The 23966-nt window shown below is 39.4% G+C and overlaps 1 protein-coding gene across 1 annotated transcript in view; it reads right to left on the reverse strand.

Annotated features, from left to right (window-relative positions):
• Positions 1-23966, reverse strand: part of spon1a (spondin 1a) — a 54892-nt gene that overhangs the window by 7595 nt on the left and 23331 nt on the right. Inside the window, exons 7-10 of the mRNA XM_047581742.1 lie at positions 10738-10802; positions 3075-3276; positions 776-916; positions 20-95 (exon numbers count right to left, since the gene is read on the reverse strand). Coding sequence (XP_047437698.1) covers positions 20-95; positions 776-916; positions 3075-3276; positions 10738-10802 — 484 coding nt within the window. The remainder of the gene's footprint in view (positions 1-19; positions 96-775; positions 917-3074; positions 3277-10737; positions 10803-23966) is intronic.

Genomic DNA, 23966 nt, shown 5'->3' on the forward strand with positions numbered 1-23966 from the left:
ATAGAAACAGGATTCAAACCTTCCTCTTTCTCTTCCTGGGCAATATCCGCCACAATGTCATCAACATTGTCCGGCACAATATTGCACTGTTCACCCTGTAGACAAAGAAACAGTTGTGTTGCTGTAATCATCCAACGATCTAAAAGAGTCAGTTTAATGCTGACCTCACAGGCTTAAAAATCTCTCTTTGCCTGCTACATGTGTACGCTGAGAGTGTGTGCTGGATCAGTCAGGGAGTATTTAAAATTCCCACAGCTGCCTCTAGATGCCACTGAAGGACTGCTATGTGGTTTGCAGGGAATGTGTTTCACACCCATGTGTCGCTTCCAGAGTTGCAGTGCTACGCATCATAGTTGTTATTTACTCTACTTTTTGTGATGTACCTCCAATAGTATATTAAGAGAAGGAAATGGATAATATTATTACATTAAGCATTTGAATTTGAGACAATAGTAGGCCAAAAACTATTCAGTGACATAAAAGTAATGTAAAATAATAAATATAATATGATTGGACAGCCATACTTCAAAAATCATTGTTGGATGAACATTAAAAGACATCAATACCTCAACATAATTGAGTCTGTGCATTCTAACCCTATGTTAGAATGCACAGGGTTTTCTTTTTCAAACTGAATGATGACTGACTGTTTACCTTTATGTGAGGAAATATGCCGTGGTAATGAAATGGCCTGCACACCTTTTATCTCACTGTCAGAAAAAAAAAAAAAGATTTGTATTTTACCCAGACCTTTCAGGTGGGAAATCAGACAGACCTTTCTGGCTATGCGCTCCACCACCACCCTGGCTACCGGAGTGATAGCGCCACCCTCAGGATCATAAAAAGGGCTTTGTGGATGGTCCAGGCTGGTCAGAGGACGGATCTTGTCCGGTGGTGTTGTGGGCTTGTTGGGAGACTAAAAATCAGAAGAAGAAGAAAAAAAAAGCGATGCCGTGGATCTTTGGGATTTCAAAAATAACACACTGTCAGGATTTCTTTGAAAAATACATTTGCACAAGCACAATGAGCACAAAGTCACTCAAAGTTACCCAAAGCAAAAGTCAAACGAAGGACAAGCTTCAAAGTCGGATAGCAGCTGTGGAGGAGGCAGTAGTTTATACGGGGTGCTCTTATTAGTCAACAGTAAAGGTCTGCCAGCATGGGGCTGATAGAAACACCACTGCCAGAGGCAGTCTGGAGGCAGAAGACCAGCTCATCCTTCACCCCCCTACTGAGGCCACCCAGGAAAAAACAGACAAAGAGCAGTAGACTTTGTGTTTGTGAGAGAAAGGGAAATAGGAAGAAGGGTAATGAGTAGCCACTAATTAAAAGATACAGTGAAAATAATGGCACAAAGGCTGAATCTCATTAATCTACTACAGGGCTTTGCCTTTAACAACATCATCGCGTCAGAGTAGCCACAGTCTCACTAACCTCTGTTGCACAGTGTATCTTTCCTCTGTTCTCTGCTACAGAGATAGTACAGCTTGATAGATAGTGGAGATATGGCAGTATTTATTTTGTTGGCACTTAATATCCTTGAGACTTTAGCAGAATAGACCTCATGGGAGTCTCTTCAATTTGTAGAGATTGACAGGGTTGTATTCTGGAGTTCTTCACATTTTATTTATGTTTCTTAGGCTTATTTCAGAGGTGATTCTATCAGTCTACTGTGTATATGATCAAAAATGTTCCCACTAGACTTGGTCACGGACAACAGAGCTGGACACAATGCTCTGCTAGTTAAGTTAGCTAATGTTAACTGCCAATGAAAGACCAAACGAAATAATGTGATGCAGTAGTAACTCATTACGTTAGACTAACTGCAATCATTTAGCTATTTATTATTACTATTAATTGTCCTTATCTGATTTGCATACCACAGTCTTGCCTTCTTTTCTTTATTTTTTCACTCCAAGAAAAATAACTTCTTTGCATTTTAAATTCAGCAGTCAGTCATGCCTCACTACTTTAAAGGGACATGAACATGACATGTGGCAGAGTTGCGCCAGGATGGGTCCCCTTAGGGACATCTCCTACTAGAAAACTAAGCACACTGCCCGTGCTGAAGTTCAAAAGTTTGTCCTCAGGGGGGCTCCCTACTGGGCTCCCTGGGCCATTACACATTCTTTGTCTTGCCTGCTGACAAGCAGCACCTCTGGATGATTTATAGACAGTTATTTGCGGTGGACAAGACATCTGATCGAATCATTCGAAACTGGAATCTGAATCTAAAAACATATGCATCATGATTTTGTCGAGTAAAGAATCGAGGCACTCAGGCTCTAATGGTGTTAAGGCTTGTATGAGCTGTCTGCCACGGCCACTGCTGTGGCTACGCAGCTTTGTGTCTGTATGCAAGAGAGAAAGAGAGAGGCAGAAGAGGGAAATTACGTCTGGACAGTTATAATAACAGGAGTCTAAAAGTCAAAAAAAAAAAAGAAAAAAAAGAAAAGCACAGTTCAGTGGGTTCATCATCTGTGAACTCCCAGGGATCAGCCACAGGTTTCACATGTGTTCACAGAATATGGTCAAACATAAAGTCTAATCTGTTGTTGCAGAGCGGAAACATTGCGCACGCATCAGGCAGCGTCTCAGAGTGAGGGCTGGGGGGAGCGACCTTTGTTCAAGGCTGTTAAATGCGAATTGGATGGGTGATGACACTTGAATTGTTGAAGCCTGGCAGCATGTGAAGAGGTGAGAGAGGGAGTGATTGTGAATGTGGGCAGGCAGATGAAGAGGTTGGTATAATGACAAGGTCAAAGAGTGTGTGTGTGCGTGTGTGTGTGAGGAGGAAGGTGTATGTTTAAGTTGATGACTGACAAGTATTGTGTACATATAGGTGTTATTTACATATAAATAACACCTATAGTTCAACTTCAGGTTTCTAAATGTCCTGATAAATGCTTCAAAAAAAAAAAATAAATAAATAAAAATATAATTTTTAAACACACAGAAGAGCCTGGCAGGAGACACAGTTGTAATGTTTTGCCTCAGTGTGAATATTTGGGCCAAAATATCAGTGACACAATGCTTTGTTTTGGTAATTTCCACCAGAATGAGATTGTACTGACCTCATATGACACTCCACTATCAGTACCTGCATCCCACGGGATCAGATCTTGATACACCTTCTGAGCCCAACCACACTCCTTGGTACAAAGGTCCTCAGCAGACAGACCCACATTCCAGTCTGGACTGGGCCCCAACATGGTCAGGAAGGACATGAGGTGACGGGTCCGGTCCACTGAGAATTCAGCTGAGGGGGCAGCCCGTCTGAGGAAGAGAGTTAGCATGAGCTCTGACTGAGTTAAAGCACTTGAATTAAAGTCTTGAGTAAGGGGGAGAGGGCCCAGCATTAGGATACTAAAAAAAAAAGAACATGCAGAAAGAACAAGCGTCCCATTCAGAGCCTAAATAAAAGGCCAGTCTCAAATTTCATCAAAATAAACACAGGGGATTTCCAGGTAAAACATTTGGACCTAATCCCAATTGTGTTTTAATATTGGGCTGACACCAAATCCAGTCCAGTACTCACTGCCTGCTGTGCAGATTCAAGTTATGACTCGATAATAAGACGAGGTAAAACTTATTCCAACTTGAACGAAATCTATACACCTTTTTAAATCTTATTATCTAGGAGCACTTAGTTGCAAATTAATTTAGCCCAACTTACTTTTTGAAAGTAACTTGGCCCAAATACTGCGGGTCCATCATCATAACTGTTCAATCCATAAGCTGTTAATTACTGGCATCAAATCAATGGTGAAGGAGGAGAATTCATGTACTGATATAACTGAAAGATGTCTATTAGTGTCAGAGCTCAACTCTAGGTGTTCACCTTATCATTTATCATCCTTACCATCCCTGTCAGGATTCAACAGATTCATGCGGCTTAGACCTACTAAGCCTACTTCGATTTCACTTCAGTATTCAAGTTTTCATACCAGAGTGTTCGGTTTATTTGAAAATCAGAAGACAAAAATGTAAAATTGCAATCTGGTGCCACACTAGAAGAGAAATGTGCCTAGAAATGGGGAACTTTGACTCTCCTGTAGAGGAGGAGGAAGGGAAGACGCATACAAGGCTTACAATCTAGTTAGCAAACATATTGTTGACTCACATTGCCATACCACATCTATCTCCACACCACATGCACACAAGCATACACTGACCATCCTGACCAGTGACTGACAGCTAAACTAATTACAAGAATCTTCCCAGCCAATACAAGATTAATTAGGAGCGGGAAGCTTCTTGTTGTAACATAGACAATTACCCAGTGATTCCTCTTCACCCTGTCATCATGCCCATATAAATCCATTTGACTTCCGCCAACTCAGTCCTGCCCTTGCACACTCTGCTAATGATGGCCTCCGAGGGTGTGAAACGTCCTTATCCCCTGGGAACACACAACTTGACTCAACTCTCCTGGGCCCCTGCTCAGTGAGTACCGCAAGTCTGAAGTTTATCTCAGTCAGCCACCTGGGCTCTAGAGAAAGCCAAGGAGAGACGGAGCAAGGCTGGTAGCAAATGAGCAAGGGTTTAATCACCCGAGATAACCCCAGTGAAAGGCTTCAGTAATTCCAAAATGTTTCTACTTTATAAATGTGAGCAGGCGTAGTTTTTGGAGAGGTGTTGTTATGAATGTTAGTAGATGTCATGCTGTTGCTACATGGATATTTGATATTAACGGGTCCTCTGCTCTCATTCCTGCACTGTGAAACTGGTATTTTGTTTTCTCATGGCAGCCAGCAATGAGTAGTTTGCCAGAGCTGAAGAAGGAAGGAACTGTGACAATGGCGACGGAGTAGCCAGAGGAGGAGCCTATGGCAGAGAAATTAGTTTTACAAATGTCATTCAGACTCTTTCTGTCAGCCAGGAAGAATGAAATGCATCAAACAAAAAGAAATTCTGCAATTCGATAAAATAAATCAAACGTGATTCTCCAACACTGATCAGTGACTTTTTGCCTTCATAACTGACTTAATCCTTCGTGATATACTTTCAACAAGGTGTTGGAAACATTCCTCAGAGATTTCGGTCCACATTGACATGACGGCATCGCGCAGTTGCTGCAGATTTGTCAGCTGCACATCTATGATGCGAATCTCCTGTTCAACCACATCCCAAAGGTGCTCTATTGGATTGAGATCTGGAGACTGTGGAGGCCACTGGAGAACAGTGAACTCATTGTCATGTTCAAGAAACCATGATTGTTTGACATGATATGAGCTTTGTGACATGGTGCATTATCCTGCTGGAAGTAGCCGTCAGAAGATGGTACGCTGTGGTCATAAAGGGATGGAAATGGTCAGCAACAATACTCAGGTAGGCTGTGGCATTAAAACCATGCTCAGTTTGTACTAAGGGCCTCAGAGTGTGCCAAGAAAATATTCCCTGCGCCATTACACCACCACCACCAGCCTGAACCATTGATGCAAGGCAGGATGGATCCATGCTTTCATGTTGTTGACCCTGCGATCCGAATGTGGCAGCTGAAATCGAGACTCGTCAGACCAGGCAACATTTTCCAGTCTTCTGTTGTCCAATCTTTGGTGAGCCTGTGTGAACTGTTCTCAGTTTCCTGTTCTTAGCTGACAGGAGTGGCACCTGGTGTGGCCCATTGCTGCTGTAGCCCATCTTCTTCAAGGTTGGACGTGTTATGTGTTCAGAGATGGTATTCTGCATTCCTTGGTTGTAACAAGTGGTTATTTGAGTTACTGTTAAATGCCCTTTCTTCCCCTTTCCGATGCTCGGTTTGAATCTCAGCAAGTTGTCTTAATCTCCTCTACATGCCTAAATGCAATGTATTGCAGCCATGTGATTGGCTGATTAGCCATAACAAGTAATTGAACAGGTGTACCTAATAGAGTGGCAAGTGAGTGCAAACCACTGCTATACAATTGAAGAGGCTGCAGTGTAGAAGACAGCTCATTAACAGCTACATTCTTGTCTTCTAAACGACACTCTTAACAACTACCTTTTTTCTTCAGCTGCTAATCAAATACATCCCATATATCACCAAAGTAGTCGTGTGGTTGTTAGGAAGACGCCTGACAAGAGAGTGGGAGTGGGGAGACAGCAACAAGCCAGGGTGTCACAGAGGTACTGAAGCTGTCAAGCAACCATTTTAATCTGGTATAAAATGGGGAAAGTGGCAGAGAGAGTGGGCGGACTAATGAAAAGAAGTTTAGTGAGGAATCTAAAGGAGGAAGATACTGTAGTGACAAATGTGATTTCGTAGCATGTGGGAGGATACAGTGTCACAAAGAGAGTCAAACGTTGATTTTTTTTTTTTTTTTCCATAGGAATCTAGGTAAAGGCTTCCAAATAACCTATTATTTTTAGGCCTCAGAGAAAATATAACAGGATAACTGGTGTGGAGATGTTTATATAATTCATCTAAAGGCATAGTTGTGACCTGGAAGCATGTGCTTAAAATATAGCATTGCACAAACATCAAAGTATCTACAATCAATTTAATTCTTCCTCTTCTTCTGTGTTCATCAGATTAAAAAAAAATTCAATCTCTGCCTAATTTCCAATGGTACTGACCTATCAACACTGACCAGATAACACTTTATCCATATATTGTACTACTAAGTATCGCATTTACACATTTGGTATATTTATTAAAACTAAAATCTTTACCTGACCTGACTGAACTGACCTGACAGCACTGAGGAGCAGCTTTGGTGACAGACTGCTTCACCCTCTATGTGTGACGGAAAGACTCAAAAGATCTTTCCCCCCCGCTGCTGCTAGTCTCCACAATGAACATTCGCAATGTCTGCAATATTGTTTCACCTCAAGGTTCAACACTTTCACCATTCAGTACTTACTGTTTACTGTGTACAACTCTGCAATACCTACAATTATTATCTGTGCAATTCAATACTTTTTGTATATGTTCCACTACTTGTATTCTATTTTATTCTATTGTTTATCTTTTGTACAGTCCACTCTTCACGCCTGTTATTTTTCTCCTCCTTTGTATGCGGTTGCAAACTGCAATTTGCCCATTGTGGGACAAATAAAGGTTTTCTGATTCTACTTTTAAACTGCTGGAGAAATTCTTTGTGGTACCGTAGAATTGCATATAAATACAACTAACAAGCTACGTCTGGCACATTTCATGTGTCATGTGCAACACGCTTTAAGCTTTTCACATCATTTTCAGTAACCATGGGTTTAAGGCTAAGGGCAGGAGTAGGTGGTTGTCCATTGAGATTACACAGTGCACCAAAACCACAAGATGCATATTCTCAATATCTGGGATGATGGGCTATTAGATTATACCAGGCAGAGCTGAAGTGAAGAATTTTAGAGTTTCATTTTGAATCTTAGCGGTTCCCACAGATGCTACCATTATCATTTTGCAATATTTTCAGACAGACAGGAACAATAACTGCCTCAGACACCTAGGTGGCCCGGAGGCTCTGGCAGATCATGACATTTGCTTTTTGACTCACCAAAAGTATTTTGGGATCAGTGACTTTTAATAACAAACTGTCTCATGTATTTGATTTGACAGAGGGCAGATGGGAAACTTTGATTTTTTTTATTTATTTATTTCTAAACTGCCCACATATATTGACTGCAGAATGCTATCAAGTCAACATGTGAGATGTAAACACAGTATGGGAATATGCTTGCTTAACAAAAGAATGGTAATTTCATTTTCAGTATGCAGTGTGGTCATTATTTAATCACATAAGCAGTGAATTATACTCTTTTGTGCTCATTTTGCCAAATTCCAAGTGAAGCGGTCTGGTTTATGCACTTTTTCCTTGAAACTATTTTCTCGTTATACTAAACTTAATTACGTTTTGGCTGTAATTTGTCGGGTTTCAGGAGATCCACTGCTAAAAACGTTCTTGCAGAAACTGTGGTCACCTACCATGCCTTCATTTCCCACCTCTATTTTCCTTCTGTTTTTTGTTTTTTTTTTTGTATTTTTTTATGTGTTTTATTGATCCTAATGGGATTTACATTTAACCAGTCTAATTATTCACACAGCAGTACATACTCTCTAAGCAGTGGGCTGCCACACGTTTGACGTGGAGCAATTTGGGGTTTAGGTCCTTGGCGAAGGTTAGGTGAATGTACAACCTTATGCTCCGAAAGTTGCTTCTCTAAAAACTACACAGTCATCTTACCCTCTTACACAGTTTAAGAAAGGGAATGTGTTTTTATAGAATACATGAATAGTATACATTATTAAATGTTACTTTTATTTCACAAACGTCAAAATATTGAGAAAAAAAAGAACAGTAACCATGGTTTGTATTTGGCAGTCTGGGCACCCTACTAAGGGAGTTTGTAATATTTTCTTGATAACATTTTTTGTAGCAAGTTAAAACTCCTTCTAGTCTTGGTTTGGGAATTTTCACCCACTCTTCCTTGCAGATCACTTCAAATTCTGAGATTTTTTTTTTTTTTTTTCTGGCACAACGAGTGTGGTTACGGTCTAACCCCTGATTTTCAGAAACCATCACATCAGGGGATTGAGAGGGCTGTTCCAAAAGCCCCAGCACTTCTTTGTGATGCTCACTGTAGTTTCAATTACACATAAGTCAGTCTCTTCTCACTCTTGGCCCTGTTGGCCGATTGCCATTGACATTCGCATCCAGAATCTGTGGATTTAGTGGATTCAATTTTGCTACTTTTTCTCCAAACAGAACTTTGGAGATTGAAGCCAAAACAAGCAGCGACCTCGGGGACTGAGAACAGTTAGCACAGATTGCCAATAACTGCATTTCCACAAATGGAAACTTGAGGCTGGAAAATGCTTTGATGAGTGTTAATGAAGTTTACATCTGCAACAGTTTAAAAAACATTATGACCACCTTCCTAATGCTTGTGCTTCTCCCTTGTGCCTCTACAGTTTTTACTCATCAGAGAATGGACATATGCCTTCTGAGATTGTCTTGTGGTGTCTGGCAACAGAATATTGTTTGGTGGGGGTCCTATGGGTTGATGGGAGAGGCCTCTGTGGATCAGATTTGTTCCAGGTCATGCAACAGATACTTGATCAGTTTGGGATCTAGTGAATTTGGAGACTAGGTCAACACTTTGTGCTGTTCTTCATGTTTTCTGAGTTGTTCCTAAACCGTTTGTGTGTGTGTGTCTAAGTCAGGCTGCTTCCTGCTGGGGATGGCTGCTGTCATCAAGGAATGTCAATGCTATGGGGTGGGGGTGCCTGGTGTGGTCTAGGTGGGTGTTACATGTCTAAGTAACACATGAATGCCAGGTCCCAAAGTTTAACAGCAGAACAACAAGATTGTCAGTGTTAGTTACTTCCACTGTCTCTGGTTTTAATGTTGTGGCAGAACAATGTTTAAACTTTAATATGCTAATATTGGTGTTTCACTGCAGACACTAAACACAGTGCATACAGTGCTTGCACCTAACTGTATGATGTATGTATGCATAATGTTATTTCCATGTCAAATAAATAAAATAGATACATGACACCTGTACATAATGAGCATACTGAATACACATGCACATGAGGAATCACAAACATGGAAATGCACTTACAGTCACATTGTGTCACAACACAACTGTCACAAACATGCACACAAATCACATTATGGAACTTGCTGACATTAATATACATATATGCATTTTTCATGCACCCTTCTGTATATGTAAAGCTGCAGGCATCTCTAACACCGTGCACGTAACACCGAGCATTTTCCACTAGATTAATAAAATGTATGTTCACTGTAACCTTTTCATTAGACTACTTCGATGCAGGTAATTCCATGTAACTGTTAATACAAAACATTGTTTTATTTATGTAATTGATCTGGCACACTCTCGCATGTGCTGTACACAATCACTGTGTGAAACAATTAATTGGTTGCCTATACAGCACAGAGTGAGTTAATTAGCCCTGGTGGATAGCACTGCTGCTGTTGCTGGCTGCGTTCTTCCCTTTGGAGACTAATCGCATGACCCTCGCTGAGGCCCTAGAAAAACACAGCACAGCTTTTACCACCGACGTTCTTCCCAGCAAGCTGAGCTAAAGAGGTTCTTGTTTTTCTCATGAATAAGAAATTAAATTAAGTAAGGAGTAAATAAATGTGCACACTTGTAAGATGGTGAATCTGGCGGTTTTAAGGCTTCGTTGAGTTGGTTTTCACTGATCAGCGAGCTCTAGGTCCAACTCGAGGAACGCTAACCTCAGCCTCAAGCACTTCAAACTGTGGACCCTTTTATTGAAAGTCTAGAAGATTTTCTAGCTAGATTTTTATTAAAAACTCACAAACTGTCTGCAGGTTTGAGACGAACACTAGAAATTTCAAAACTTCCAAAAATCTCATGCAATTGTGATCCCGAATTCTAGTCTGAGAAGTGTTTCACTCCAGTCTCTTACAATCTTGTATGCATTAAGTCAGAAATGTGTGCAATATGTACACTAGAAATAATGTATTATGGACCCCCTGGAAAAAAATGTGTTCAGGAAGAATTTTAGTTTTAAAGTTTAATTTTGCTGGAAAACATGTTGATGACTCATCTTGCACTCAGGGGCTTACTCTAAATTTCACTCTGACTGATTTCATAGGGACTTTATATTTACATATGCAATCATGACATGTAAGTTATGACATGACAAAACTGTATCTACATAGTAAGAAACCCATAAATATAATAGTGAAAAGTAATGTAGATCCTTTGCAAATAGGTTAAAGGTTTTGATTAAATGTAATGCAGTATATTACTTACACATTTAGTGGCTGCCAGGCTGGCCACTGTGCCTTCATTTTGATGACTGTCAGGACATCGTCACCCTACGGAAGAGAGGTGGACAAAAAGCCCACTGTGATCAGTCCACATAGATTATTTGTGTGGTTTCAGTTGTTATTTAACATTTTTAAGCTTCCTCTGCTTTTGATGCTGACACACTGATGATGACACAAAGCGCTGTAACTGGCTCTTTTCCCCTCACAGCCCTTACACAATTTCTAAATAAACCCTAAGGTTTCCCTAAACAAAAACCTCCATGTACTATACATGGGGATGCATGCATGTGTAGACTTTAAAGAACTGAAGGAACGAGAATATATGACAGTAAAATTTATTACCGCCAGTGCAAGCATCATCCCAGTTTTATTCTCACAATCAAAAGCTCACTGCATCCCCCTTTAGAAGACGCTGTTACAAATGCTCTGATCAGACAATGCAAAACAGATGAAAAGTGATTACTTGCCATCCAAATGATTACTTCTGATTAAATAATGTATGCAAATGTGTGCAGAAATTTCTTAAATGTTGTGATGATTTGAGTAACATTGACTCGTGTTCGTGGCACTATATGTTCAGAAAATAATTTTTGTTCCGTCATCCTTTTTCTTTGTGCTACTGAATTCCACTGCAGCAAATGTAACAGGCTGATAATAAGGGGAGCAGGCTAATCCTATTTCAGTCTCAAGGATGTTAGTGATCGGCTGTGTCTTTGCTAAGGATTCACATATTATATACCCTCATGTTTCCATAGTTTGACACAGTATTGTATGTTAGAGGGGACATGAAACGAAGGGAATATACAGCAACACTGTAAAAGTGACATCTCTACTTTGCACTCTAACATCTGTTCAAACTTTGAATTATAGCACATTCTATATAACTCTTAAGTGACAAGAGGCAGAAAAAAATACAGCAAATCAAATAAAAGTGTGGAGAAAAACTCACAGACATCACAGAGATGCCGATTCACACTGGGTTATTATCAGAGGACCTCTGTGTTACGAGGTAGGTAATTTGCAGTGTAATTTTTATTTTACAAATCACGGACATGGGCGTTCCACACAGGATTAAGATCATAGACGACCTCTGTGATTATTACAAATTACCGGAGGACCCCTGGTAAAACTAGTCCCGGGCGAATATGACTTAAAAGTTTTGATCAGCTGGTGAATGAACAGCCTATTTCAGCTAAATTGCCTGCTTAAAAAAATGGTCTCTTGTTCCCATGTCTTCTTTTTGCATTTTGAAGCTCTACTTAGAACCTGCTTAAGATCCAACAGTGAAGATGCAAATTCAAATTGAAGATTCTTCCAGTAGAGTGCAGCTGGGTGGTGGAATCAGTGGTAAATGATTGAAATAAACAGGTTTCTCCCAGTTTTTAACTTTATAAAACTTATGTTAACATCCAGGAGCAATGCAGAACATGCCCTCTTTAATTCATTTTGGATTCTGCTCCACTTTCCCTGTCAGTATCAATGTACTGTGTATGTAGCTGCGCAGTGCAACCACAAATTGAGCCGACCAATCCAATGACGTCAAATCAGGTGACACCCTGTGTTTTAACAGTGAAACTTAAATGGCAAGATTTTGAAAATCCTTTGGCCATCGGCGTTAAAAATGATCTAATCTTTTTAGTATGAGAGACCTTCTTTAAATTATCGTAAATACGTTTCGTGTTTCATGTCCCTTTTAAAGGAAGACTTGCAGTATATTATTTATTCAGTTCAAAATCACATCCACTGAGACACTTGCAAACTCAAATTGAATAGCAGCTGACAAGTGCGAAAAATGTAAAAAGTCAAGGTGCCACTTTGGGTTCAGGTTCTCAGGTGAATTCATTTAATGAAATAATTCGCAAGGAAAACATCTTCGGTGATGAACCAGTGTTATTTGTTGCTTGAGCTGTGGCTGTATCGCCTTAGTTAATACAGGTAAATGTACACATGAAAAAAAAAAGAGGTTGCCTTGCTTATTTTGTTTTCATCAAGCGATCTCAATCTTATACGCGATCGAGGACAGGTTTTGCCCTGGAAGAAGATGAAAATAAAGGTGTTTGAAAATACCAGGCTCGTGAGGAACAGAGAAAGCAAATAAATAAGACCTTTAGAGGAACTGATATCTCACAACCAAGACCGAGGCGGTGACAAGGATCTCTATTGAACGGGCCAAAAAAAGACCTTTGCCCACAATTTGGTCTTTTAGCAGCCTTCTGCAGAACAAATTGAACTGTCAAGATGCGGCTCATAACTGCTGAAAAGGGCAGATTCCATGTTCTGAATCTGCAATTCAAGGAACATCGTAAAAGTTTCGTCAGTGTAACTTATCGTTATCGGCCCTAACATAATATAATATAATAAAAAATAAAATATGATGTTTTTAAAATATAATAATACATATATACTTATATGGTTATATATACCGTAATTATTTTTTTCATGTGTGACTAATGCACAAACATTCTGTGATTTGTCACAACCTGTAATAGTTCACCCTCTGCTTTTCATCCTGTCTGTTTTGTCCAGTTTGCCTAGTTTGTCTTCTTTTGGGTGTCCAGAAGGATGCTGTAAAAGCCAAATTTCTTCTTCTTCTTTTAAAAGTATAAGTGCCATAATTAATTATACGAGTCAGCAATCTATGCAGTAGCCCCAGATTTGCATTACATTTCCTTCTGGTTGTTTTACACCGACAATACTTGAGCTGAGCTCTCCTGAGTTTTCATCTTAGTCACAGAAAAAATCAAATCAACAAGATTATACAAGCAAACAGCCTCCTTCAAAATCAAAAGCCCAACTTCCAAGCTCCGACTGGCGTACTTATTTGACTTGATAGCTCTTAGTATGATAAAAATCTTCAGTTCAGTTCATCCATCTTGTTGTACTGAAAAAAGATAAAACCTGAAGTCTAAGCGTTGCCATGATGCAATTGGAGTTACACAGAGGTTGAAGTTGGTGTTGTTCTTTCTTCTCGCTGATGCATGTAACTGTAAAGCTCACTTCTTTGGACTTCAGAGAGTGAGCAGTCATCATTTCGCTGTGCCCGTCCATTCAAGACAAATATTTTTTTTATGTATTATTTATGTGTCATGAAAGAGATAAATAAACTCACTTTTACTGCTTCACACAACTTTGCCGTTGGGCTTAATGACTGGTACCAGAGAGATATACTGGCTTAATGACAAATCGTGCAACAGATCATTACCTTGGCACAAAGTCCCCAGACTCTGAATTCATTTATTCATTAACAAGTGCAACGGTGATCGCATGTGGATATTTATTATTTATTTATTTATTGTTCATCTTGCTTTCTCCTGTTCCATCACCCAGAGCATCTGTTATGAGCATGTGTGCTGCTCATTTCAGTTCCATGAAGGTTAGAATTACAATGAAAAGATATATTCCTGAAACCATCTGACTGTGCGCCACATGACTATTTTCTAGTGAAACATGCCATTGTGATTAGTTTCCTGTTTTCTGTTAATATCAGTTTCATCATTAGTTTTTATGAGTGTGTTCTATGTTGCCTTTTTATTATTTGAAACATAATGTATATTTGCTTTATTAATTGGCTGCACTTTGAGGTTTTTGCATATTAGGGCCATTGTACATTTTTAGACTGATAGCTGAAGGGTCTACTGGTTAGTTGTTAACTGGTCAGCTTATACCTCTAATTAAAGGGATCCTTATATAAGCCAAAGGTACCTATAGAGGGATAGAATTTCAAAGGCTACATGTAAGTGGACCTTCTCCTGCTGGTTATATATTTCCCCCTAATGACTGGTATAGCTAAAGCTGAACCCTGTCAGCAATGTATCTGGCCCCTTCCATCCCCTACAAATACATATAGTAGTTAGGCTTTCAAAGGATCTTCTTCTGCTAAATTTAATATTTAATAAAACTCTCCCATTCTGAAGGGTGGCAGCTAAGGGGCTGCCTTTCAGGAACTCCTGAGAATGGACTTAAGAAGTACCTTTTCAATTATATTATATGACGTATGTAGCCTACAGAAAGTCATCAGCAACAAGCAAACCAATATACTGCAAGACTTATTCCTCTCCGCTGTCTGTCAATAAACAACACTTTTTTACCCCAATTTTGGATTATACATTCAGTACCTTCATTAGCAAGTTTAGGACAGAAATGAATAAACCTGATGCATGACTCATATCTCTGTTTTCTTGTTTTGTTTCCTGCTGAGTTTACTTATGACAAAGGCTAATTAGCACTTAAATAGACGTAAAGTATTTTGTCTTATGGTTTGTTCACCACTCCACTGAGAATTGGCATTAATCCACCCACCCTCACAACCAACACTTGTTGTATGGGTAAACCTCTATTACTTTGCTTGATCGTTCATTTCCCCTCGCTTGAAAATCAAAATTGTTTGGCCCTCCTCTACGAATGCCATTCCAGTGTTCTTATTTCTGCTCTGCGGAGCAAGGATCGAGGAGAGTCTCTCAGGAGACTTGGATTCATGAGAGCTGCCGTTGCGTATCTGCACAACCTGTTATTGGAAATAAGGTACTGTTCGGAGGATGAAACGGATCTGAATGTTCAGAAAACACATCCCAAATCACAGAAGCAACTCAGATAAGCTAAGATTTGGGAGCCTGTCTTTGTTCCCTGAATCCTCCTGATTGGGTTAAATATAAACGTGTCGGTCTGATTAACAAAAGAAACATATTCAAGATCAAATCATGTAATACAGTAATATCTTAGATTTTTTATTGTCACGAGAGCAATAAGCATATTTGAGTGCTTGCCAATCGCATGCAAGTCTGATATTTTTGGTTAATTACCTAAAAACTATATTATATTATGGTTCACAGTATAATTACATATACATGTTGAGTTTTTATAAAATATTAAGCCCTATAAATGATTTCTATAAAGCCTGGAGTACTAAAAAAGAATTCTTGAGTCTAAAGCAGAACATGCACTCTCAGTCTTCATAACAAACAGATGCTTTTCCGATGATGGTACTGAATAAACAACTTCTAGTAGCTCTTCCAAAGTTTGCCACATCCTCTCTACTCACATCCCTTATTGGCACTTGTTGATTTTTCAGTGGGAGGGATTGAGATACAAGTAAAAGATGCGAGTGAGGAAAACATTGATGCACCCTGCGTACCCTGTGGGTCCCGTTCATGTAGGCCATGTTGAATCTAATGACCACAATACTTTCACATTTGCTACTCAGAAATAGGATGATGTGTCTGTAACACCTGACAAGGATTTAGCCCAAGGGCAGATGCAGTGAAGCAGCATCCAGATATTACCGGAGTTTATGGTGGAAGATTGTGGTCAACTGACTAATGATGCCATCACGCCCTTCAGTGTGAACAAGAATAGTTAATTAGTCTTCCTCCTTAATTTTTGCTCTTGACCCTCTTAAAGAACAACATCATGTCCTGGAAGTGAGCCCATTGTCTGAGTCCTCTGAACCCACAAGGCCAAGTATTTCCTTCTGAGGTGGAATTGACCTGTCGCACTCTCTCACACTGAGGAGATCAGCCATGAAATTGGCTCGCAGCGAGCTGAGGGTATAGTCGTTAAATATTGCCTCAGTGAGGTACCAGAGTGGTACGTGGTTCTCCCAATGGTCCAGAAGACCTTTAGCGACCCTCACGTCTTCTGCTTTTCCTACGTTACCAGGCCATCGGCAGGATGGCTTTTCTTCAGGCCCACTGGGAACTTTTGTGCATTTAAGTCAATGTATTTATTCACTGTGATTAATTGAAATATCTTAATTTGGGATCCTTACAGGACATGTTTTAGGGCAGTATTTTTATTTCACATGGTCTATAGCTGACTCTCTGATTTGGCTCTTGCAGCATTTTATGTTGTTTAATTATGAGTCGCGTTGGGATGTAATAATGAAACTGTGTTGAAGCTCTCTTTGCCATACTGGCTGAACTAAATGTAATCTTTCAGCTGGATGAGTCACATGTTTTTCTGCAGGCCTCTGTGCAGCTAAATCTCAGAGTATCTATAATACTGTACTGTATTGATTGAACCTCCATTTATACCACGGACAGGACCGGGAAGAACAACGGCAGTGAAATACGTACTTTTATGGAGCAAGTAAAAGTAAGTAAGTTTTATTGAACCTTGAGAGACACTTTCATCAATCATCAAGGGACTCGATTTAAAGCCGCGTTCAAAAAAAAATACATTTGCCATTTCAGATAGATATGATGAAAGACAGTTGTAAAGATAAGCATGAAAAACCACTGGCAGTTTATTATTTGAAGAAAAAAAAAGAAGATATTTTTGGCAGTATGGGAGATATACACTGTGACTGCTTGTTAGTTGTCTCTGAAGGAGACATTAATACGGTCACTGGGGTGGTCGCTGGGGGACAAATAGCTATATAGCTGAGGAATATATTCTTGTTTGTACATTCCTGTGTGTGTTATGTGTCCCTCTGCATGGTGATATGTGCTCAGCCTGAGCCTTTTATTGACATTTGGTGCGATTACATGCCTGCTCATGCATTAATGCCAACCTGTCATACACTCAGTAGTCCACATAAGTGTGTGTGTGAGAGAGAGACAGAGAGAAGGGTGAGAGAGATACCTGACCGTTTTAGTTTGAATGCAATGTAAAGTATCTTTGAGTGTCTATGGTAAATCGCTATATAAAACAGATGCATGATTATTTTTATTATTATTATTATTATTATTATTATTATTATTATTATGTGATAATTATGGACTCTATTCATAAATTTGAAAGTTTCCAAATAGCCAAACGTCTTCTGCTCATGGCTCTGAAGTTGATTGTGATATACAATGGGAGTTCAGATAAGAATGAGTCAGAGACAAGAAAAGACTGGATCATTAAAGAAATGAATACCTTAGGCATCATTAAATGACAGTTTACTTTCACGCTTTCTTAATTGAAAGTCATTACCAGAGATGGTAATTGGTATTGGTGAATGCAATGTGAATCAGTTCCCTTTTCCTCTTCCTGTATAGACAGCATATGATAAGATCATCACCTTTTTTTTTGTTTGTTTTTATCTACCATATCTGTTTTTATTTTTTTCATTTTACATTAATCTAAATTAGATTTACAAAAAAGATCTACAGTACATATTTACATATAGAACCCTGCCATCATTTGCCATTAATTCCAGTAAGCTGCACCACAAAATTATGAAACAGATGATCCCACTTTTTAAAAGATCGGTCATACTAGATAGTGGTCCTATGACTTATACAAAATTATTAAGGTTATTCTATCACATACAAAAAGAGTCCTGACATGTATAAAAACAGTGACTTGTCATTTCTAGGTGTGGCTGTCTCTTTTCTGTATTCCCAATTTGATGAGAGTGTTTTTGGCTAGACGAAGCATAAATCATAGTTTAAAAAGGTAGAAAGCCAATTCAGTAGATCCAAAAGAACAACAAACAAAATGCCTGAGCTTTCTTCTTTAAAAGGGAAAAAACTGAAAACACACAAACTGTGAGTGTAAAACGCAGTTATTAGTAGGCAGCTGTCTATCTCAAACATGTGCTTTTAAAATATGTTTTTTGTGCACACAACAAACTGGATCATGCCATAGAAAAACATTACAAATGCTCAGTGGAGTCATTTCCAGAAGAGAGAACTGCATGTGTCCATTAGACGAGACACTTCATGCAGTGCGGATGACGTACTCTCTCATCTTGGAGGGAAAAGATTCATATTGCATGAATAATTTCCATCTAGTCCTGACTAGCGCACTGAACCTTCATTTGTGATGCTTGATTTAGCATTTGTAATTCCCTGTTAGGCAAGAAACGGCATTTAAACTGGCATCATTGCAAATAAGAAATGGTTAGGAGCAGAGTCACAGTGTTAATATGGTTTAATATTGCCTGCTTGCTCCACTGACATTTGTAATGGCTTAATATGAAAATGGCTGGTAAGGCAACACTTCAGCATGGGCTTTCACGCTGCACGTTTGGCAACCGAAAACCTGTTACAATCAGTCAGCTATATTTGAGTTGAAATAAACATTTCTATCATGGACATTAATTGAGTTTGACTGGGGTATCCAAATTACTGCTTTAATGTTCTTTTGCAGTGTGCCAATCGGATCTGGAAAATAAGATGTACTGAAGACACAGATTGTAAAACAGAAATCATAGTCATGCTTTTAAAAAAAACAAAAACTATGCACAGTAAATTAGATGTCCGAGTGTTTTTTGACCCATCCATCCAACCCAAGCTCTGCTCTGCACTAACACAAAATCATAATACATCACAAGCTGCACTCGCAACGTGCCTCTTAAAGTGGCACTGCTGGAAGTGTTGAGCGTTTGAAAATGTATTAGCCAGGGCATTCATGAGAGCAAGTCGAGGATTAACTCAAAACTTTACCCTTATTTTGGCTTTAACTTTAACATTCTGATTTTAAACAAGAAAAACTAACTAAATGCTGTTTTTCTGCCAGAATGATAGATATGTGGTTGGTGAAATACAATATTTTTGATTGTCCAAAATAAATTGGAAAAAAAAAATTGATTACTAATTACTGATTGCCTAAATAATTGTTCAGAATCTGTGCATGTCCATTTCTCGCATTGGACTGAATGGACTCCTGCTGCTACTAGTCTCCTAAATGGTACAGACATTCTTCAGGCACTTGATGATACAGACACTAAAACAAAGTAACTTCACGTCCTAGTTCCATTTCTCACTTGAACACATGTCCTTGAATGCGGAGTATTCGTTGTAATCACAAAAGGAAAAAAAAAAAACAAAGAGCTGAAGATCTATAATCCACAGTTCAGCTCCCGTGAAGATTAATCTCTATAATTTAACAGAACAATGCAGGTGTTCAATAAACTGTATCACACTGGGTTCATGGTGAAAGGAAAACATTGTGGATCCATCTCACCCCTTCCACGGTGAATGCACCATCCAGCCCTCGGGGCTATTAGCTTTCACCGTGGAAAAATAAAAGAGCTGTCACATCATTTATTCTTACAACTATCCACCTGTTAAATTGTGAATAACCACTTGTAATTCATTGTTTTGACATCTGTGTTTCGTGTTATTGCATGTTTATCGCTTCGCTGTTTCCACATTGCACGTCTTCCTATTAAAATCAGGTTACATACCTGCTCTGACTGAATAAAAAAAAACAACACTCAAACATGGTGAAATTATCGAGTGGCTGTGCACCAAAAGCAAGAGCTGAACATTTATGACTGATACTGTGAGTGTTTGTTAGTGGGTGGAACATCTTTGAAACTGTGCATTTAGATTTGGAATTAATCAACATTCCCCGGTCCGCGCCTCCTTTTCATGAAATATTTATTTTAAACAGACTCTTTAGGGTTGAGTTTTCATTAAATAGACTTTCCATTTCCCTGAGAGTTCCTCCAGAAAACAGATGAGGCAGTGCAGATGACCAGGTTCCCAATGCAAATAAAACCCCATTAGCATCTTTCATGGCAGCACAGGAAGTCAGTCACTGAAGCAAAAGCAGAGGGGAGACGGCTATGAAAATTGCCCATATTATTCATACAGTTTCTGCTAAAAAAAAAAAAAAAAAAAAGATACTAATGGTTATTGCCAGTTCCTGGTGGCTTTAACGTGGTGGGGGTGACATCCCTTCTCTCGCTGTGAAAACAGGGAGACATCAATGAAGCGGTAGAAGCTGGAGCTTTGGGATATCAGCCACAGCACATACTTGTAAAACCATAATGCAGAATGATCATTAGTGTTAATTACCGTGCATATAATTCTGTTATTTTTTTTTCATCCCATTAATATTATCAGCAAAGCCTGTTTCCTGTGTGTGCGGGACTAGGCAGATATGAATTGTGAGCACATTAATACGTAGCGTTAACGACCACAGGAAGAAGGATGAGAAAAAGAGGAAGAATGATAAGAAGAAACTTGTTGCTTAATAACATTTGTATTTTGATACGATGTGCATTGAAGACATTCATCTTAAACTCCATTCGGTATTCAGAGTGGTCAAACGATTCCCTGGGACAGCACAATTATGTGAAATTAAGAGCTGTTTTCTGCCTGCGAGCCAAAGCCCCACTTCATTTCCCTGGGAGAGATAGGAGCCCCTCTGATGTTGTAATCAAAGTTCTGCTTAGGAATCTCTGATCTGCTCTGTCCCACCACATTCTCCAAACTATTAATAGTCATAAAAAACTGCTTCAAAATTCCAATGGGATGCAAGCTGGCAGTTATCAGCACAGAACGTAAAGGCTTACACAGCCTTCAGGTGTTAATTAAATCTCCGCTGACATTCCCATATCCCGCCTTGTAGAAGGCTGCAGTTCAGATATTGCGTAGGTGAAGTCACTTCAGTCACACCAATCTTGCTCAAAACAGGACAGGAGAACATCCCAGAGGCTGGGAGGGAGGGCACGCAGTAACAAGAGAATCGTCCATGCTAAAGGCAGATGAGTTTGCAAGCACTGACTACTTCTCCAGAGAGCTGTGAATTGATTTGCTGACCGTGGTTGTCCTCGGTGGCAATCTCTGAGCCTTGCAGCACAGTCTGGAAGGCTATAGTGCTGCCTGGCACACTCATTCATCAAGCAGCCTGAGCCATCATGCAGGCAACTCCAGCAGACCTGGGCCCAGGGCTAGGGGATATTATTAGAGATGAATTGAGGTAACTGCCTTTGATGACCCAGTTCAGTGTGTCTGTCGCTCTCTAAGCTTTTCTTCCGTTTTACTAACTTTCATTCTCACTTTCAGAATTTTTGCACCATAAAGAGGTCAGTGGCCGCAACGGTTAGGTGTACCGCACCGCAGAGTGTGTGTACCTGCCCGCTGCTCCTGAAAAAGCACATTTAACACCAGATATAATCCATCCATTCATGCACCACACAGAGAGATACTTTCACATCGTCGCTGAAGCCTCGTATCCCAAACAGCTCTGCACCAGAATACGTGATTCAGGTCAGAACTCACAAGAGATATTAACAGTGCATTACCACCAAAGGGGAAAAAAAAACAAAACAACAGGCAAAGACATGCTAAAGTCCACACATTACTTACATACAGTAGACACACAGTATGTAAGACTACAGCAACTGTCAGGTTTAGGTGTCTCTGCACGACAATCATGTACGCATCGACCTATAAGTGAACTCACAGTGTAGTCTATTTATTACAGAATTACATAAACCAGGTCAGAAAGCCAAAATAAACACAGTAGATTTCAGCAATCTTAAGATTAACAGGTATGCATTGTGGAAAAGAAACTGAACAGCCGTGTAAAAAAAAAAAAAAAAAAAAAACACCCAAAACTTAGAAATAAGATAATTTGGGCCAGTCTCACTGCCATTTAACTATTCCGTCTAATAAGAAGCCTGCCAAAGCAGATAACAGATATTTGTGTGTGTGTTTCACATCTTAGTTCTGTTAGTAGAGAAGAAATATATCTACAGAGTGTGTGCCTGTTTATCTGCTGCAGTGCACCCACACACACACACACACACACACACTCTCTCTCTCTCACACACACGTGCACACACACACACACACACACACACACAGATTAATGAGCTTTTTATTGCATTTGAAGCAAAACAATTCATTAGAAATGAAAGATGCACTGCACTGAATGTAACAGCATAAGTAATAACCTGGAATTAGAGCAAGCTGTAGTGGTACCAGATCAGTGTTTCTGGATAATGTGTCCCTACAACTTTATAAATAGCTATTTTGGACCAATAACAGCAGTGATAACAGATAACGGTGTGTCTCGACACATGGTCTACAGATAAACTTGTACAGTGTAACTTAATTTGTTAGGGCTTTCTTTTCTTGCTGAACACCACTAGGTACTAACATGTGGCTCGGTTGCAGAGAATAGTCTTCTATTTTTCAATGTGGCAGTTTCAAAGGTCTTCGTGTTACCCTGTTACCAAATAAGGCAACAGTACCATGACTGAACCAATTAATGAAACAATTGTGATATTTTACATGTTCACACCAATGTTTCTTTAAACTCACTGAAGACATTCTGATTCTGAAATTTTAAGTAAATATTAAATGGTAAAATATTGCTGTTAAATATGCCCCAAACAAAAGAAGAAGAACAAGCTCCTCTGACAACACCGAATTTATTCAATAGAAAAAGATGTCCGAGACAGACCCAGAGATAGCACCAACAGCGCTGCCATCGATTCTCACCTTGTCACATTATCTGATTTTTACTGCACATGGGTAGATAGAATATCTTTATCTGAAGGGGTTCACCAGGTGGTTACACAAGGCATCTTGAAACATCTGTAACTCGTTCTGACGAGTCAGAACTAGACACTATTTCATACTGATTAAAACTCTTTTTTTTTTTTTCCTTGTAGAATCTGGTTCAGATCAGTCAATTGAAATGGATGAATCCTCCCTAGTGTTGGTTTCCCAGTTCACCTGTATACCACAGATGATAACGGTGTTTATAATAGATAATCGTAACGTGTGCTTATATAATCATCACATATCACACTACAGGTATCCATATTAATATGGATCTCTATGACTATATTGATTTGTGTGTCAGGAAACTGTGTATGGATCGTATACTGCGTCCTTAGCTGCCAATCAATATATGTTTCCTTCATCTGTTTGACCCACCGCTATGAAGACAGACTTTCTGTTCCCAACCTACCAAATGATATGGAGATTGCAGTGAATGGGGGAGCCTCAGAGCCATGGTCTCATTTACATAGGGACAGTATAACAGGTAGAGCCATTACTGAAAACAGATTTGTTGATGCCACCTCATGAATAAAAGATCACACCGATTTGTAATGGTTGATGGTTTATTCCGTTTAGTTGGCCTAGGTCCTATGAGGATCTAAAAAATAATAGGTGCCTTAGTTCCATGTTCCAAAAGATGATTCAGGACAATGTACCTTTTCAACATGATAACTGTACGGCCTGTGCTGTGACTTCTCACCTTGATTTGCCACTGTGATGGGGGTTTAAGAAGATTAGTTCATTACGCAAACAACAATCACCCACATCGAATCTTAACCATATTAATGGACGGAAAATTAGACTGGCTCTAGTTTCTGACAGATGGCATGAAAAAGCCATTTGCAGTTTAGTGAGCATGTGAGCTGGCATGTGAAAGGCATATGGTGCTGGCCGTATGTCTCTTTCACTGTATGTATCCAACCTCTATACAATATGTGCTCATTTGAAACACTTTCTTTTAATTGGTTATCTCTCTCTC

The sequence above is a fragment of the Mugil cephalus genome, chromosome 3 (assembly GCF_022458985.1).
Source record: "Mugil cephalus isolate CIBA_MC_2020 chromosome 3, CIBA_Mcephalus_1.1, whole genome shotgun sequence".
NCBI lineage: Eukaryota > Metazoa > Chordata > Actinopteri > Mugiliformes > Mugilidae > Mugil > Mugil cephalus.